An 18,456-nucleotide genomic window follows, 5' to 3' on the forward strand; every position below is an offset into this window, starting at 1 on the left:
ATTGTCTAAGCCTAAGCCTTATTGATCAGATAAATTGCCCATCAATCAGTGATAGAGGCATATACGGTAATGTAGAGTAAATAGTAAGATGGCTGGTATAGTGGATTGGTGCAAAGATTTACAAAGCATAAAAAAATCTGTCATCTTCATGCACATAATGTAACAAATCTGCCTCCCTCTTATGCCATATGCCACAGTGTCACCCGTAAAAAAATTACATGAAAAGAAGGTGCATCCAACAATGCTATAACACCTTAATAAAATGAATAAACAGCACTTTGTGGAAGCTGCTCTTTATTTGAAAAAGAAAGAAAAGACCTCAGTCATTGTCTGCTACACGTTCTAATTACATAAAGAAAATATCTGCGTGAGACAAACGCAGAGAATATCCTGAATCAAACTTAGGTAGAGTCAAATTTGATTGAATTGCTTTCATATTTCATACATCTTTCACTTTGCGCTCAACGAACAGTCAGTTTTTATATACACAGAGCACCGATCAACAGTGCTCCACTCCACCCTGGTCCTCTGGATCTTTATACAATTAATTTACATCGAAAACTGTGACCTTTTTTTTTTTTTTTTTTTTTTCATCACTGCAGCAACAGCCAACAACCAGACACACTGTCCTCTCATCCCACTCCGGTGAGGAACTGAGGAAGGGGCAGCTAGTGTAGAAAGATGTGTGCAACATGAAGACAACTCTTTCACATTCAGAGTAAAGGCAGCCTTGAATACGGTCAGTGAGTCAATGGCATGCCAAGCTTAAAGCAAATGGAGCCCACCACCCAGTGCGACGCTTCAGAATCGTGGATGAAGTGTTTTTCAACTAGACAGAAAACTGTTCCATTGCAAAAACCCTAGGCACAGAATCGACTATATACTGTTGATAACTGACTCATACTCTAACCCCTGCACTTTAAGTACAATGGAGATTGTGAAATCTTTCATCTAGTAAAAATTGTTCTTAACACAAAACTTGGAGAATATTTAGTGCTCTATCATTCCGCTTAATAGGTGTAATTTTATATAATAGCTATTTTTTTTTTTTTAACTCTACCTCTCAAAGATACAGTCTGAGATCCTTGTTTAATGCTGAAGCACTCCCACAGGTGTTCAATGTACTGTAGATTTTACAATAATTTTTTCCCCAATCTTAAACCAATAATCATAAATAAATACAAACAACACACAAGGAATGTCTACTGTAAACACGGTAAAAAAGACAAAAACTAAACAGGTGTAAACGTCATTAGCATCACTACTTAGTGACAGTTAAATAACTGTAGGAAATGGATGACTGATGATCGGATCAAGAAAGGGAAGGACTCCTCTCCTCTTTTTCCCCACCTTCCTCTCCCCTCCCAGCAGAACATCAAGCCTTTACATCCAACCACAGTATTTCCAAATACATAATATCAAAGTTTCTCAGCACCCATAACTATCTTTACAGATTATACTGTAAAATGGATGAGGAATCCTTATAAGGGGGGTTAGACAGCAGCATCACTCGACGTCTTGGACAAATTACAGAATAATGGGTGTGAGTTATCGCCAAACGTCATTTGGACATGGTTACCATGGTTTCTGACAGTCATTGCACCATTGTGTTCTTGACATGTCTGTATTTGGGGGCGTGTGAATGTTTCTCTGAAGAGTTAGACTGCAACGAGGACAAAGCTTTGCTGCTAAGTGCTTCATCTTCTGAGAGACACTTCCTTCAAATTACATGAACTGCATCTGTGGGGAGGAGAACAGACAATATTATTGAAAGTCAAAAATGTTGCAATTAAACAATTATTGTTCAATTAAACTCAGCAATGCCCGCCAGCTGGCTGGGTACTGCATGATTCAGAAAAACAGTCCATAGTTTGTGCAATAAGTGATGACAGGTATGAGAACAAAAGGTCAGCACAAGTCTGGCTATGTAAAAGACATAAGGTAAATCCTTCAAAACAGACAAGAAAGCCAAAAGCAACAAAGTCAAGATAAACAGTATAAACAAGAGAAAAATAAAAGGTAGCATTTAATCAGATGAAGGAGACAGCGAGTATGCAAATGGAACAAGACAAGATAAAAAAGAAACAAAAGGGTATTAGCTTTGGGCATGCAATGCATGCAGGTGCATCCGCAAGCAAAGAGCATGCTGTACCTAAAGAGATGCTCTACAAGAAATCCTTGAGAGAGAGCTGTGCAAATGGGTCCTGTCCAGGGGCTCGGAGAGGACTCTGGCTGGAAGGACTAGAGGCTGCAGAGGGCTATTTCAGGAGGGACAGGAAGAAACAAAGGAAGGAGGAGGACCAGAGGAGAAGTCAGAGAGTCAGTACAGAGAGTGAAGGAGTGAAGAGATTAGTTTGGAAAAATAAAGTTGTGACAAATGGAAGAAAGGTTAATACAAAGGAGTTGTGGGGAAAAAACAGGGAGTCATAAGGAGGGTGATGATTGACAGTTTTGTTCCTTTCTGCTCCAGAGAGTAAAGGGTCCAGTGTTAAACTGTCATCATCATCATCAGGATGGTAAAGTATCCACACTCACAACACGGCTTACACAGTGGCTAACTATGGTACACTACACAAAACAACACAACACACCTACATTCTCAAACTGACACTGCGTTAATAGATACTGACTTTATGGTGCACTGGTTCAGGACAGTAGTCAGACTCCCCTGCACCCACCTGAGCACTGGACACAGAGCCAAAGGGGTTGGGTGGCCTCATCACAGGCTGGGTGTACATCATAGTGGGTGGGTTCATCATGCCCATGGAGCCCATCTGTGGAGGCTGCAACAGACAGCACAGGGATAAAACAAGTTATTTCAGAGATACAGTGGTTTGGCAATGTGCTGTTCAAATTTAATTCAGCATGACTTTAGACAGCATAAGCGACTATGTGACTTTATAAGTGAATATAACTACTGAACCGGGGTGCATCACCAAGTGTCTACTGCATGTAGACACACATACATTTGACATAATACTAACCATGCCATATCCCATCATGCCTGTGGGTGTGGTGGCAGGGAAGGCCATGACTGAGGGGGGCTGTAGAGACACAAATGAGATGAGAGAACATAGGTCAATGAGAACATAGCATTTCTCAAACACAAATGACCAAAAGATTAACAATAAGGCACTTGAGCTGCCTGATGTCCCTCCACAATCACCATATTAAAAATAACCAGTTGTGCTATTGAGGTCATTAATTAAGCTAAGTAATGCATTAAATAGCAAATATTTCTAAGTCAATGTGCTTATCTTCAAGTTACACAAGTGGTATTTTAGATACTTTGTATTGTAAAGCACTAAGGAGATACAGTAGTTCAGTTTACTTCAGAAAATCTGTGTTTTCCTCATTAATATGCAAATGTATGCAGCAAGTTGCTCCAAAATCTAATCAGATCATCTACTCTATAGGAAACCTGTGGTGTAAGTATGACATTTCTATCATATATTGTTCTTGAGTTATTGCGTTGAATGTGTCATATGTCCCGGGCCATAATAATAAACAAACACAAAACAGCCTAACATTATAACAACAGTTACTTGGCAGTAAAAGATGAGCATACTGAGAAGAGAGTAACATTATAGCACAGACAGTCAGACGGCGCGAGCGCTACAGTAAAAGGCCTGTGTGTGTCACCATGGAAACAGGGTTCCAGGTCGTGGTCGGCGCCGCCTTGGGCTGCCAGTTGGTTCCGCCGGTCAGCCTCTTCTCCCCAGGCTGGCTCCAGTGGATGTCACTGTAGATTAAGACAGTTAATATTAGCACCAGCTTCTAACTGCTCCCGAACACACAGCGCAGTGCCGTGGCTGCCGCTGAGCAGCAGAGCGGCTGCGTAAAGGCGGTGGGCGCTGACCTATCACTTACTTTTTCGCCGTGCCGTTTCCAATGCCGAGGTCTGAAAGGAAATTTACAGGAAGATGTTAGATGTCTATCCACAAACATTTGTCTATAAGTAGAATTCTGTGATGCAGCTTATGTCATGTTATGCCCTTATGTGCTTTTAATTCTCCCTATTCTATGTTTATCCTCAATTAGAGCTGGACAGCACAGCAGCTGAAAGCATAATACTTACTGCCCACAAGGTTGGCCAGGGAGGAGTCAAGGTCATCTGACACCAGCTTCTCTGGCTGCTGATTGGATGGCTGGTTGGAGCCGGCCAGAGTGGGTTTCAGAATGCCCCCAGTAATATCTGACAAGACACACAGGGGTTTGACTAACAACAGATGATACATCTGTTATGCATCACTGGGTCACAAACAAGACTTTATAAATGTATTCTAAAATGCACAATGTGAGCTGCTGTGCACAACGGTGCTCAGTTTTCTGCTGATGTAAATTAATTGTACAAAGAAACGTTATGGTTTAAGGTTCATTTCCTGTTAGGTTTGGTCAGACACAAGGAGAAAGTGACATTCTGCACTTGTGGGGTGCTCCTCGTTATTGATGGCATGTGTTAAAAATAGTGCAGTGTAGACGACAGTCTGTTCTTAATATACTGCCAACTGTGGAAAACTTGCAAGGCATGGCCTGCTGTTGCAGGTGTTTTCAGTTACGAGGTTTATTTAGACCAATAGTCTGAAACAAATGACACAACTTAAAGTGTGCCAAATGTCAGGGGTTTTTTCTGTGAGAAAAATAAAATAGTTTGAGATCTGTAGCAGGTCAGCTAGAGGCGACCCATCGTAGATGTCTTTGAGAAACCCATTATAGAGGCTTGCAAAATCAGCGGACATCCCCATGACTGCATTCCGGAGAGTGTCCCTACTCCTTTTTTAAAACCTTTTATGTTTAACTTGTTTCTTTCATGACCCTTTTATTGGCTCACTTGAGTGACTTTTGTTTGATTTAGTTTTGTACCGAACATAGACAAGTGCTTTATGCAAGATAGGCCTTTGATACTTCAAGTGCGAACTAAAATTAAGTGCCTCTACCTTAGGAACACAGAAACCTGCGAGCATTACACTGTCAAAATTAAATTCAAAAGCGTAACATCCTCACCATCAGAATTGAGGCTGTTGCTGCCTGCGGCTTTGGCTCCAAAAACGGACTCAAAGTCCACCTGGAGTCCCCCCGCTGACTGCTGGGGTGGGGCCTGTGGCGTTGAGTATCCTGCAGAAAGTGATGAGAAAACAGACGATTCAGAACACCACAGGTGGGGTGACAGAGCTACAGAAAGTCACATTTCTGGTTAAAATAGGGCGCTGCTTGGACTCAGACTTTTGGATTCTGTACTGGCCCGTGGAATTACAGTGATCAGATCAGTCACTGGAGAGTTGGATACTACAGCCTTCTCTACAGAACACACATCTCTGGCAGGTCGCAGTGATCTACCACTGAATATGCTAGAGAGAGCCTTCAGTACTCTACCTCTGAATAGACCTGCTACAGTAGAGGGCTCAGTGGGGAAGGGAGCCTGGTGTGGGAGGTGCTGGGCAACGGACACTGGACCACAGAAGGAGTCTGACACGCCACAGGAAGCAGGAAGAGACAGAGAGAGAGAAGAGAGACCAAAAGGAAAGACATTTCAAGGCAAGACCAGAGAGACAGGTGGGAAATGACAGCAATACAGGTAGGAAGAAGACAGCCATAATGTGTAAAACTGCATACAATTCAATTAATTTTAAGGAAAGTTTAAGATAGTTGTAGAATGATAAAATACTGTCAAAAAGGATAGTACTGACCCTAAGGAATGGGGATTAGGATAGGTCTATGTCCACATTTATACGGTAAATGTAAGATTGGGGGCCGATGGGTATTGCATAGGATCAGGAGCCTATGTTTGCCAGGGCTCAGGAAACATAGACTGAGATGGAGAGCCATCAAAGTACCTGAGATGGAGTGTTCTATCCGCACTGTGCGTTTGTAATTGGTTGAAACGGATGAGTTTGTGTCAATAAAGGGATTGTAACGATCTGGAGAATCAAAGATAGTGTTGGTAAAAAGAAGAGCAGATTTCAACTTAAAGCTCTATGGTAATGTTTCTATTACAATACAACACAGCACCAAACTGTCACCATAAAGAAGAGAGAATGAGAGGTAGGAGAGGCAACTGTAAAGCAGATGGGCGTATGGCTTCTATAGAGGGAAATGGGAGTGGCCTGTTTGGTCGCTACATAAGGGAGATGTGAGGTGGTGTTTTAGCCACAAAAAACTAAATTTCAGCTTTGTATGAATTGCAATGGGGTATATTGACACAGACAAGGAAGGATAGATAATTTACACCTTTGCACAGACAGCTTATCAACAGAGACTACAGAGACATTAAACATGCGAGCTGGACGTGCGTATGAAGCGACTACAGATACATGGGAGAGAAAGACAGGACTTTTGAGGAGATACAAAATGAGTCATTACCACCAAACATTTCATGACCAGATGTCCTAGAGGAAAAGCTAACACCGTCTGAAGACACGACAGGTAAGTGAGCGGCATCGACAACGAGTTTTGAGAGGAAAGGGTTAAGGTTTGGCATGGAATCATCTCCAGCTTCAGCAGAGGTGAAAGGATCTAGGCAGGCAGAGGAAAGAAAGACAGAAAAAAAAGAGAAAGACAAAAAGAGTAGAGAGGAAGAGGTGGACGTCAGAGTCAGACAACAACAACAGAAGGAGAGAGCATGCAGAACAGGTCATGAAAGTCCTGGAACACGGACATCAGCTGAACACGGGGATCAGGTGGCTCCTCACCTGCCCAGGCTGTTGCCACTGGAAGGCCTGTGGAGCCGGACTGCATGGAGGGCTGGAAAGACGACTGCAGGTCAAACAGGTCACTCTCCATCTTCAGAGCACTGCACACAGAAAGGCAGAGGTCACACTCACACACATTTTAAACTTACATGCAACACTACACGAGGGTGGGGGGCCATTCATGAATTAAATAGAGAATGCATGGTTAATTCCAATCCAATTCCTGGAGCTGGTCACCCAGCTCTAAGGAAACAGAATTGGAATTGAATTGGAATGACAGGAAGCATAATTAAATTCCATTAAATTCCACTTCTAAGAGAGATTGTCTTGACTTGCTAAACATTATCAATCGAGCATTATGAATCAGACATTTAAGCAAATCAAATGCATTCAATCATAATGTATGTATTACGATTACATATTATGCGTCAAATACCACCTGAAAGGTACCTTTAACAGTTGATATTCAGTATTGATAATATATAACACTAACACCATTTAATCTCAGATATGTGGTAAGAAAAAACCTCCAAAAAAACCTTGGAATGTCACAGAATTTAGTTAAACTTCCAGAAATTTCAATTCAATTCCAATTTGTTCAGTTCCATTTTTTCTGTAGGTTTTTTTCAAAGTCCAATTCCAATTTATCAGTTGAATTGGAATGAATTGACCCCAAATCTAAAGCACATTTAACGCAAAGGGTTTAAGTTAAGATGCTCCGAAGAATGATTAAAAAGAGGGTGAATTTGATACAACTTTCTAGCAAGGGTATTAAAACAGTCATACATCAGTGAAATAATAAAAAAAATTAGGAGAAGCAACAGCAGCAGCAAACATAATCTCTCAATGGGGCATTCTTTATTGCTCTTTATCAAAAAGTTGTTTCATTTCTTCTGTCACAAATTTCGTTTAAAAAATGATTTCAGCTCATACAAAAGTCCACAGGTTATTGATTTCCACACAGTACCCATTGGAGCAGCTGGGTGTGGAGAAGAGGTCAATGGCTGGTGCTGTGCTGATGGTGCCCCCGGTGGTGGAGACGGGCGATGTGTCGGTGGTGGCGAAGGAGGGCCTCTTGGAGAGCTCCTTGAGCCTCTGTTCCTGGGAGGGAAGTCAGATTCAAACATTAACACACTACAGAGACACTGCAAAAGTAATGTTCTTCACCGTATGTTCAGGTTTTTTTTCTTCTTCTTCAAATAACACCGTTACCTTCAGAGCTTTGAGACGAGCCTGTTCTTCTTCGAGAGCCGCCTGTTTCTCCCGCTCATCCACTTTAGTGAAAGACATCCCTGTGCTTGCCAGCGACGACACTGCGTTTGACAGAGTGCTGGCCCTGAAGAAAACATACACATTCACACCGGATGAAGCACAGGCAGGTGGGCTTCGAGATTCAAGCAACAGAATAGGAGGAATTCAATGCAATAAACTGAATGCGAGGGCGAACCTACCTGCTGGCTGCGGTGGAGTCCTTGACTTTCTTGCCCTCTAAGGAGGCCAAGTGCTGCTCCAGAGCTTCGAGGAGGCTACTGGGAGCCTGTCATGACAGAAGACACACAGTCAGCATGTGATTCATACGGAGAAGATGCAGTCTGTATGGACATCAAGACTATTTAGGACAGTGGTGGGCAACCAGGCTTTCTAAAGCAGAACACACTATGCACAATATACCACACTATTGTAGCCTACGTGTAGTGTGCCAATTTATATCTCTGATTGGGAGGTTTCTATTTAATTTTGCTCCTAGTGTATTCTACAGATAGGTCTAATAGGGCAGACAACCTTGCACAATGAGTTGCCCACCACTGATCGATGATTGCATTCCAGCTGAAAAGCTATTTTGGATGAGAGTAACGTCTGTGTGGAATGATAAACCACGGCACTTTCAACAACCTGGGCATTGTTGAATTGACCATGTCTAAGCACAACAGGGCAGCCATTTCAGATGAGCTACGCTGCTTATACACCTCATGTGACAAAGTGTGAACGCAATTCACCACAGAGAGTGTTTTTTTTCCTTCAACTGTTTTCACCACGATGTAGGAGACAGAGTCAGAGCAGAGGCATGCAAAAGACAACACTAAAGCAAGTCACAGACATAGAAGAAGAGTGAGATGATAGTACTTACACAAACTGTGAACTAAAGTGGAAAGATAAGGGAAAATACAGAATATAAAGGTGGTGACAGTAAGAGAGGAATGTATTTTAGGGGTAAAATCCTCATTTTCATATTGGTCCCCATAGCACAATAGTAGTGCACTTCCAAGTATAACTAGGACACCCCTGCAATTCTTGCTCAACATCTCACTGTTACTGTGCAGATAAGCTGTGACTGGACTGAAATCACACTAGGCCATCTATTGTCACTGATTTACTTTTAAAACACTCAGTTTGGACTTTACACCTTTATTTACTGTAGAAAGGAGAGGGAGAAAAAGTAGAACGATAAGGAGAAGAAGACAAAGAAGAAGAAGAAGAAGAAGAAGAAGAGGAAGAAGAAGGGGACCTCCTTTGGAAACATGCTTTGAGAAGGACATCATGCAAAGTGTCTTATCTTTAAGAACATTTGTGCAGGGTGGAGTGTATATAGTTGGACAAGGTGACAACGCTGATTAAAAAGAGAGGAGTTAGCGTTGGAATAGAGACACAAAGCGAAACGCTAATGAAAGAAAGAAAGAAAGAAAGAAAGAAAGAAAGAAGACAGAAAGAAAGAAAGAAAGAAAGAAAACTGGAGATGAGAGTGGATATTCTATGTTTTCATTGTAGAGACAAACAGAGAAGAGTATGCCTGCTTTTTGTGTATTTGATTGTTTCAAGTGAACTGTGGGACTCCCTCTAAATTCTAGCTTCAGATGGTCCATGCTTACCTGAGAAAGGTCTGGGATGTCTCCTCGATCAATCCCCACTTGCTGTAGTGCGAGAACGGAAACCAAGTTACAATGGTGTCTCTATTAACACACACAGAAGACGAAGGAATCTGATTCATGACAGTAAAACGTAAGAAAAACGTTTAGTGGAAATCACCTCTGCTACTTTGAGGAACTCTGATATCCGGGTCATTCGGGTGAGGAACTTCTTGTAAATGTCCAGGCCTTCTTTACACTGGGTCTTCTTCATGTCAAAGTATTTCTCTGTTTGGTTAGAAATAAACAGATTGTACCCATCAGCATAAACTTAAGAAGACAAAGTTAAGAATTCTGTAACATAAACCAACAAGAGGCACTTGAGCTGCCTGATGTCCCGCCGTAAACACCACAATAAATTACACATAACCAGTTATGCTAATGAGATCATTAATCAACCTAATGAATGCATGCAAGTAGCAAATATTTCCATGTCATCATCAACATGTCTTTTACGAAACAGTCCACACACCTATATGTATTCCAGGTTCTCAGAGTATAGGTGCATCATAAATTGCACACTTGCTACTTTTCTTCTTGCTACTTTATGTGGAAATAATTGCCAACGTTTCAGCCAAACCTTCATCAGGGCTTGTTTACTTGTCTTCACATAATTCATGGGTGGTATTAATATGAACTCCGCATCTTAAAGCATTGAAGAGTTTCAAGAAAATCAGTTTTTCCTCATTAATACACAAATTTATGCAGCAAGGTGCTCCAAAATCTAATCAGAGGGGAACCTGTGGCGTAAGGATGAAGTTTATATCATGTATTGTTTTTGAGTTATTGTTCATAAGAATGAGTCTACACACAGAAAGACCATGCACCATGGTGGTGGGACATAATATAAACATATTCCCACTGCACGCTAACTAATGTGTTATTATGATTCCACCTTTGCTATATAAATACAAACTAAATCACTACTGAGGAGTCGTTTGGAGAAGAAGAAAGTTGACTTAAGGTCTTACCCAGCAGGTTGATAATGCCTTCATTATAAGCAGCGAAGAGCCTGATGGAATCTTTGAAGAGGAGCATGAAGGCAGCATTGATGACTCCATTAGTCAGCTCATTGGCATTGACCTGAAGGAAAGTAATCAAGCTTACATACAGCCTCAACATTTATCTTATAGGTTGTCTTCATAGCCGTAGCTTTGCTGACATACAAAAACACAGCGTTAAGATAATGCATCTCGCTTGAGTTGCGGCGCGCTCCAGCCTCTGGACCACCCGCGCAATCTGCACACTCCAGACGAGCCTCTTTTTATTACACGAGCAGCACAGCTACGGGTGGCTTCACCTTAAACTCACATTGAAATCGAGGAGGGCATCCATCTGGTTCTGAATAATGGGGATAGTCTTCAGAAGCTTCTCTGTATTCATGGTCCTCATCACACCATCCACTCTGTATGGACACATGGTGTGTCAGAGCAGGCGAGGACACAGACGAGAGAGAAAAGATGGAGAGGAGGGAGACAGAGGGAGGGAGGGACGGAAAAGGAAGCAGAGGAACTCCTAACGCATGTTAACAAACTGGTGCCTGTGTTTCACTGATTGTTCACTTCTTTTCGCATTAAAATCTTCAAATTATTGAAATAAATATGGAAATCTGACATTTGAAGTGACAGGTATTGTATTTTCTTCCATGGACATTTCAACTTTTTTTCCAGCAGCAATACTGCAAAGGGAGATTATTTCTACAGAACATAAAGACATTCACTTCCACATAGACAGCACATAGGTGACAAAAATGGGAAAAAAATGACAGTATACATTTAAAATCCTTACCCTCGTTTAACTTTAGTGAAGTCAAAGGCAACCTGTCTGTATGAAACAGCTTTCTCATTCAGGTATCGACTATACCTCCGGATAAATGTGGACATGTCGTAACCTGGGAAAGAAAGGCAGTAAGTAACATTAACCTACACAGGTTCATTATTGTATTGCTAAAGAAAAGCCAATAATCCCTCTTAAAAAGGTGCATGAATGAAGTGCAACTTAAAGCTGAAATCAATGAGAGCCAAAATCACATTTTTACCTTGTAACCCACTTTTGTCCAAAAAATTACTGAGGTTGAATAGTGTATTCCTTGAAGCCAAGTACTGGACAAAACGCTGTGTGAGAAAAAAAAAAGTGGTTAAACACAACAATTTTGCACTTTACTAATCAAAAAATCTGCTGTTATTATACTAAATAATCCATGTAGTTCTGAGGTAAGTGTCAATACAGTGGATTAGGGCTGGGCGATATGGTTGAAATCAATATCACGATAATGGTGATGTTAGGTGTGATGTCAAACAAAACAGAAATATTCAAATAATATTCCTACCATACCTCATTTTATGAGAGTTTTTAAGTAAAATTTGCTTGTCATCATCAATTCAGACAGCAGAAATGTGTGTCACGATATTAAAATATCTTCATATCATCACGATATGATTCCACTGAAAGACAATAAACGATAATATTGAATTATCGCCCAGCCCTACAGTGGACAGTGGATAATCTAACCATACTGCATAGTGAAGCAGCTCACCTCATTGCCGTAGACCATGAGGTGGTGTGTGGAGATAAGCGACTTGAAAACCACCACCCAGCTGGTGTTGGTGGTCCTCTCAAACAGCGAGTCAGCCAGTTGAGGAATGTTCACGTTCATCTCATTGGTGCAATGGATCAAATCTGAGAGGAAAAGAGAACGACCTGTGTCATCGCACTTCTCACACTATAGTACAATGGCAGTGCATTATAATAACCAATCATATTCTTGCCCTGTATGATGATGTGTAAGTTGTCCAGGCCTGCTAGCAGCAACACAAGCAAAGCAAAGTAAGCCTTCTAAAAATAAGCTACCTCCAACTGCAAATCATGTAAGTGTCATTTCATCCACAATACTGTGTAAACAATACATGCAGGGAAACTGTCCTACATGTAAGTTTACAGTCTCCATAGGGGGAGCAGTTGCCTTGAGGTCTGACAAGTGAAGTGACAGTCTGAATGACGGAATGTGCCGGTTTCTGAAGGGCTGACAGCCATAGCAGATGTATACAGTTCATGTATACACCCTGTCAACACAGCTACAGGGCAGCCACGCATTTACAATAGCAGAAACCTTGGAAAACAGTCAGCCAGTGATAGTGTTAAACTAAGCGCTTCAGGCTGAATATTGGATTAATTCAGCTGTAAAATATTGTAAAATAATTTTTATAAATGTGACGTGAATAGATGTTCTTGTCCTTGCGAAACATGACTCATCTCATGTTACACGTTTGTACTTTTAGTTTTACTCGTTACACACCCTGGACTGTGGTTCAGTGCCGCTCTGGTGTTGCATGTCTACTCACAAATATTCTATGGCGTGCTAAACCATTAGTCAAACATTTAAAACTTTATTTATTCATAAACCAGTTTTTGTCACTCAATATTTAATTAGTCATGGATAATTACATGGTTGGTAAATTTATCATCAAGCAGACAATGTGTTGAACTGGTGAGAAGACAGACACCTGCTACCTCAGACGCCAAAACTAATTTTGTCAGTCCGGAGCCAAAAACAGGCTGATGCTTCTCATGCCTGGGTTGACCATAACACGTCACATATGCGCAATTAGTGTGTATTGAATTTGGTTAACCTGTCAGCAGTATCAATAAATGCCCCAAGGTTGGTTTTAGTAAGCGATAAAGACCATTGCATTCAACTCAGTTTATTTAAGCTCTGACTGGCTGATTAAACCAAATAAAGTTACTATGCCATGCAGATCGCTTCTCTTCCTTTTTTAAATGGGTGTTTCTCAAAGAGTGGTTCACAGTCAATTTCAATAAAGACGGTAACAGTTCACAACCCTCAATTGAAAATAGTTTAGAACACCTACAAATGGAAAAGCCACCTCTCTCTACAACAGCTGGAAGCCTTAAGTGCTATTGGCCTGATCCACCACATGAAACAGTGCACTATCGAGTTTAAATCCTCAGTTCAATGGAAAACTTTGAATCAAGTTGTACTATACAACTGAGTCAAAACACTATTCTAATCACATTCACAATACTCTAAAACATGCTAGTGTAATATCTCAATAAAACGGGGCTATGGGTAAATGAGGATGTTTTCTAAATACGTTAGCGTAATACACAGTATGCATTAAACCATCATCTTGCAGCTCCAGTGCAATCAGGGATCTACAGTATAAAAAAAGACTTCAAAACCGCTGCAGAAGAAGAAATTGATACTGCACAGTGCATTTCTTAATTGGCTTGTCTGTCTCAGTTACAAACCATGGCTACAGTAGACTAGCATGCAGTGCAATGCAGTAAGATCTTAACCATGCATGTTTTGTCCCAGTTCATATGTTCATCATATGTCCATGTGCTAGTGGAGTGATGCTAGTCAAAGCAGCCCAGCCCCGGGTGCTAATGACCCTGCCATTCACAGCAATGATCAGACTGACAGGGTAATTGGGCCTCCCTTTCTGTCCTATATTTGACTTTTCAAAAGGAGGGGGATTCTAAGTAGGACAGGATAACCTTCCAGAGAAGCAGCAGTTAGCATGGCTGGCTGAATTGCCCAGAGAAGATAGAGAGAGATGATGAAGGGAGGAAGAGGAATATGGGGGAGGGAGGAAGCACTGACGGCACTGTCATGTTGTAATCAGCCTGCTAAGTATCCACATCAGTTGACAATGCTATTTGTTTATCCGTATTTATTTATTCATGGTGCACAAATGTACTCTTGTAGTATCCATTGTGGTGCGTGATGTTGGTATGTGTTGCAACATTTCACTGTCATAAATCATCAGCTAAGTGAAAACCTCTAATTGAAGGAAGTGGGTTGTTCAGTGTGCAGAACTTCCTCTAAAGTCAGGAAGTGCAACAACTATTTCAGAATTGTACACTAATAATTGCTTCTATCCTGTTGAATCAGTCGGGGAAAATAACATTTAAAATGCTGTCAGAGTTGACAAAAATGAATCCATCTAAACTTCTAGACAAACTTGGTGCTGTGCCAGTCTAATCCTGGCAGAGACCCCAACAAGCCTCCTTTACATTGCAGCGAGAACAAAGGGAAATCGTGTTATCTTATACAGGCTTTCTGTTCTCTGAGTATGAGTGAGAGGAGTTGAGGCTCGGTCACGTTGGATTGCTGGCTGGCTTTGGACGAGCCAACAGAGTCCCACTCTGCCAACTCTCACTCATCTCACCTCAGGGGAGTCGCAGCACAACAGGTGTGGAACAACAGTCCTGCAACTTCAACGTATGCCAAAACATTCACCTTAAGTGACGATGACTGCCAATGAGGAAATTAACGTTCTGCAATGTTTCTGTCACAGTGTTAATACCTGCAAAGCTGCCAAGTTCACCTGCCACTGTCATGGGTCTGGGGCCTGGAACATCATAACTTTAGAGACACAATACACACCTTGCTCCAGCACTGTTACTCACATGATGAAATTCAAAAGCTGTGAAGCGTGGCCTTCATGAATGCATGAGTGACCTTTATAACTGCCATCATACTGCAAGTGCAAATTGATATCCACAATAGAAAACCTACTGTTGCATACCCAAGTACAGTGACTAGGTGTATTCTGACTATGAGTGTATCAGACTATGATCACACGAGGATTTAAGGTCTTATGCTTACGTCAGGGTATATATAGCAGTCTGTTTGATGCCCTGGGCAGAGAGGAAACTCCTCCTCATGCCTGGCTCCTGGCTAGAAATAAAGCCCTCTGGCAAAGCACTGTCTTACCCCCACTGGCAACACACCCGCAGCTCCTCTACAAAGCCACAACAGCCACTCACAGACCTCAAATACAAACACCCTACTGTGATTTTCCATGCTTCGTTCCTTTAACTTCTAACCTAAGCTTGCCCTCACAGTATTACACTATTGTGTCTCCAGCTTCATGATCCCACCATGAGAAAGAGAGGTGTCACATTACTCAATCACTTCTGCGCCTGGGCTGTAAAGTGCCTGAGTATGTATGCAGCCATTAAAGCAGACACCTGTCTGACTGCAGGTGTATAAAGAGGAGAAGTGCATGTAGAGACAGCTGAGAAATGGGATTGGATGCATTCTTGTAACTGTTAATTCTAGGCCTGTGCAAGGGGCCCACTTGCTCACACTCATGTTTAGCAGCTAAAATAGGCTGTCCCATTAAAACACTGTTACAAAAATAAGTCCTTCCAGATTTGTGGTAGTCTATGTAAACATTCAAGCAGCCAACAGTGCCCCAGTCACTGAATACATTTAAAAAAAACAAAAAAAAACAGAAAAACAAGAGATTACTGCTCAGAAAGGTGGTGAAGGCTTTGCGGACTGAACAAAACCATAGACAGCTAGAGAGGCTAGTTTGACAGCAATTGATGATGAACACTGAATCGAAATAATGCGAAATCATGGTTGGGCGTGTCACAGTGCTATACCTTTATGATCCTCCTCGTTATTTCTATTCACACCTTACGCTGGCCTGTGCTCGATTTTATTCTAAAACAGTCTGTCTGACAAGAAGAAGCAATAGCATATAGCCTATCCTGAGGCTTTGAGGCCTTGCACCGCCACCACCATCGCCATAACTCGGCGAATACTGGTTTCACTGAGAGCCTACATGGTGATACATCGTGTTGTTTAGGTAGAGATACTCACAATCCAAATGTTTCTTTTTCGGGCCCATTATTTCGTGAGTAGTGGCCTTGCATACTGTTTTCGACACGGCAGATCCCGTTACACTGTGCTGGGCTGCAGTTATCCTGTCCGTAATGCTCTGCCCCGACATCTTCGTTTATTGATGCAACAAAGAATTGGAAAATGCAACAATATTATGTTGTTTGTATGTATATTATAGATCTTCAGCGGCTCAAAATGAAGTGAAAACAACAGCCACCTCCTCCGCGGCCAGACCCCCCCTTTCCCACCTTTTGTGAAATTAAAAATCAAAACTAGGCTATGGCAGACGAGCACCAGGGGAGGGCGGAATAAAGAGAAACGATGTAACAACAAAAAAAAAAAATGTTATATTGTAGCTCGGTTGTTCCGCCGCGTGCCTCCGTCCCCCAAAAAAGTGCGCTTTCTCTGCTGGGTGAAGTCAGATCTCATAGGGATGTGGCGGTAGGTGAGGTGCAGGGTCCACTCGCTGACTCATCCGACCCGGGTCTCTGTCTCGCTCTCATCCCGATCTGGCACACCGGATCCCTGCGTGTCTCCTCCTGCCTCCGCCGCTCCGCCAGTCGCCGCTCCTCCTCCTGCTGCTGCTGCTGCCTGCTGCCTGCCGCTGCTGCTGCTTGGCTTTAAAGCACTACAACCACTGAGGGGAAATGGCGGGCCTGCTCTGCTCTCTGGAAGGGCTTGACAGACCCAGAATCAGATTTTACACCGCTGAATTCCCAAGTGGTTTTTCCTGTGCAAGTGGTCTGCAAAACTGACTATAGTCTAGCTGGGGAAATGCACACAAAAAAAAAAATCAATCTCAAGCACTAGGACTGATAGTCTGTATGGATGGAAGGATGAAACCTGTAGCCTATTGATTGGGGAGTAAACACACTGAAATAGGAGGTCAGTGAAAAACGTGCATTGTTTCAGGCTGTTTTAGGCCTGAGAGAGTGAAGGAGGGAGTAAAATGTGAATTTGGCTTTTTGCCTTTTTTATCTACCTTTTTAAATCACTATAATATTTCTATATGTGTCTAGTAGGCGAAGTTATAGTGACCTTGTTACACTTTTTTAATCTCCTATGGTATCATTGTAATATTCCTATAATATAGGCTATAGGGACTGTGTTTTGCTGTGATATTGGTATTCTTCCAACATGTAGATTACTAGTCCAAGGAAGACATTAAGAAATTATAAAATATTTAAAAAAAAAATATATATATATATAAAGTATGACATTTTTGCAATTCTGTTTTTAAATAAAGGCAACGTGATTTGACATCAGACTGCCAGTGCAGAATAGACTTGGCAAAATGTCTGTAAAGCAGAGATTTTCAAAGTGTGACGCCCTCTCCTCCCCAAGAGGGCGGCGCAGGGACATGAGGAGGAAAAAACCTGCAAAAGCTTCTGCAATGATTGAATGAATACACTCATCATTTTCTTGGATGTTGGATTCATTCATAGGAAATAGCCATAATCTTCATTTAAAAAAAAAAAAGGCACGTTCATGTTCATCCCCTTGTCGACAGAAACAAAGACCGTTATTTCATTGATTGAGATTCGTCATCTTAGCTATTGGTGTTGCTGTCATGTCAAATGCATGAGTAGCACACTTGTAGCACACTTATGAATGTATCTGCAACCTTGTTTCCCCATAGTCTGCTTTATATAGCAGGAATTTCTAGTAGCTACACTAGTCTTGAAGGAAAATTCACCCTGACACTGAATTCCCAACAGTGAATTAATTAGATCCTCAGGTCATTTCAGTCTAGATTTGCACACAAATCTCTCAAAAAGAGAAAGAGAATTCTGTCTAGAGTTAGCAATGCCAGAAGCTAGTCAATGTTGCCACTCAATAAACAATTTGCAGCCAGTGAGTGAAACTTTGGCTAATGAAATGTAGTTGCATGAAGAAAAAGTGAAATACTGGAGGCTTAAAAAGTTTCTGATACCTGTTATTTATTTATTTATTTTTAGATACAAAGTTGTGCTTGAAACAAATCAAGAATCTCTTGGCACAGAGACGAATGACTTACTGTATGGACACAGTGGCTGTACCTAAGAAGATTTTAGACTATAAGGATGGAAAAATTATAACTTATAACATATAACACAATTAATCTGAAAGACTGGTCTTCTGATGACATCACAGATTAGAAGATTAGGCTGTCTGATTTCTACAGTTTGGGATAATTGGCAATGTTCATATTGACTGATGGTCATAA

The 18,456-nt window shown here is 41.5% G+C and overlaps 1 protein-coding gene across 2 annotated transcripts; it reads right to left on the reverse strand.

Moving 5' to 3' along the window:
• Positions 1–294: 294 nt before the first annotated feature.
• LOC139657079 (phosphatidylinositol-binding clathrin assembly protein-like) lies at positions 295–16,738 on the reverse strand. Of its 2 annotated transcripts, XM_071534788.1 has the most exons (23): positions 16,230–16,738; positions 12,129–12,271; positions 11,631–11,706; positions 11,381–11,483; positions 10,904–10,997; positions 10,564–10,675; positions 9,714–9,820; positions 9,557–9,598; positions 8,141–8,226; positions 7,902–8,025; positions 7,657–7,790; positions 6,690–6,790; positions 6,361–6,513; positions 5,835–5,918; positions 5,374–5,466; positions 5,005–5,115; positions 4,079–4,195; positions 3,871–3,901; positions 3,643–3,742; positions 2,985–3,044; positions 2,679–2,783; positions 2,153–2,258; positions 295–1,740 (listed from the first exon to the last, which is right to left on the reverse strand). In XM_071534788.1, exons 1-22 carry the CDS (start codon positions 16,357–16,359, stop codon positions 2,166–2,168), a joined length of 2,199 nt encoding a protein of 732 aa, XP_071390889.1. In that variant the 5' UTR covers positions 16,360–16,738; the 3' UTR covers positions 295–1,740; positions 2,153–2,165. The 2 variants fall into 2 exon arrangements, with proteins under 2 accessions (XP_071390889.1, XP_071390890.1); XM_071534789.1 differs by lacking the exons at positions 5,374–5,466; positions 5,835–5,918; positions 6,361–6,513.
• Between the last annotated feature and the right edge of the window lie 1,718 nt (positions 16,739–18,456).

This window comes from Centroberyx affinis, unplaced genomic scaffold (assembly GCF_046629955.1).
Source record: "Centroberyx affinis isolate AG114_WGS23_722 - 3 ecotype Tasmania unplaced genomic scaffold, CSIRO-AGI_Caff_v1 ptg002624l_1, whole genome shotgun sequence".
NCBI classification, from domain to species: Eukaryota; Metazoa; Chordata; class Actinopteri; order Beryciformes; family Berycidae; genus Centroberyx; species Centroberyx affinis.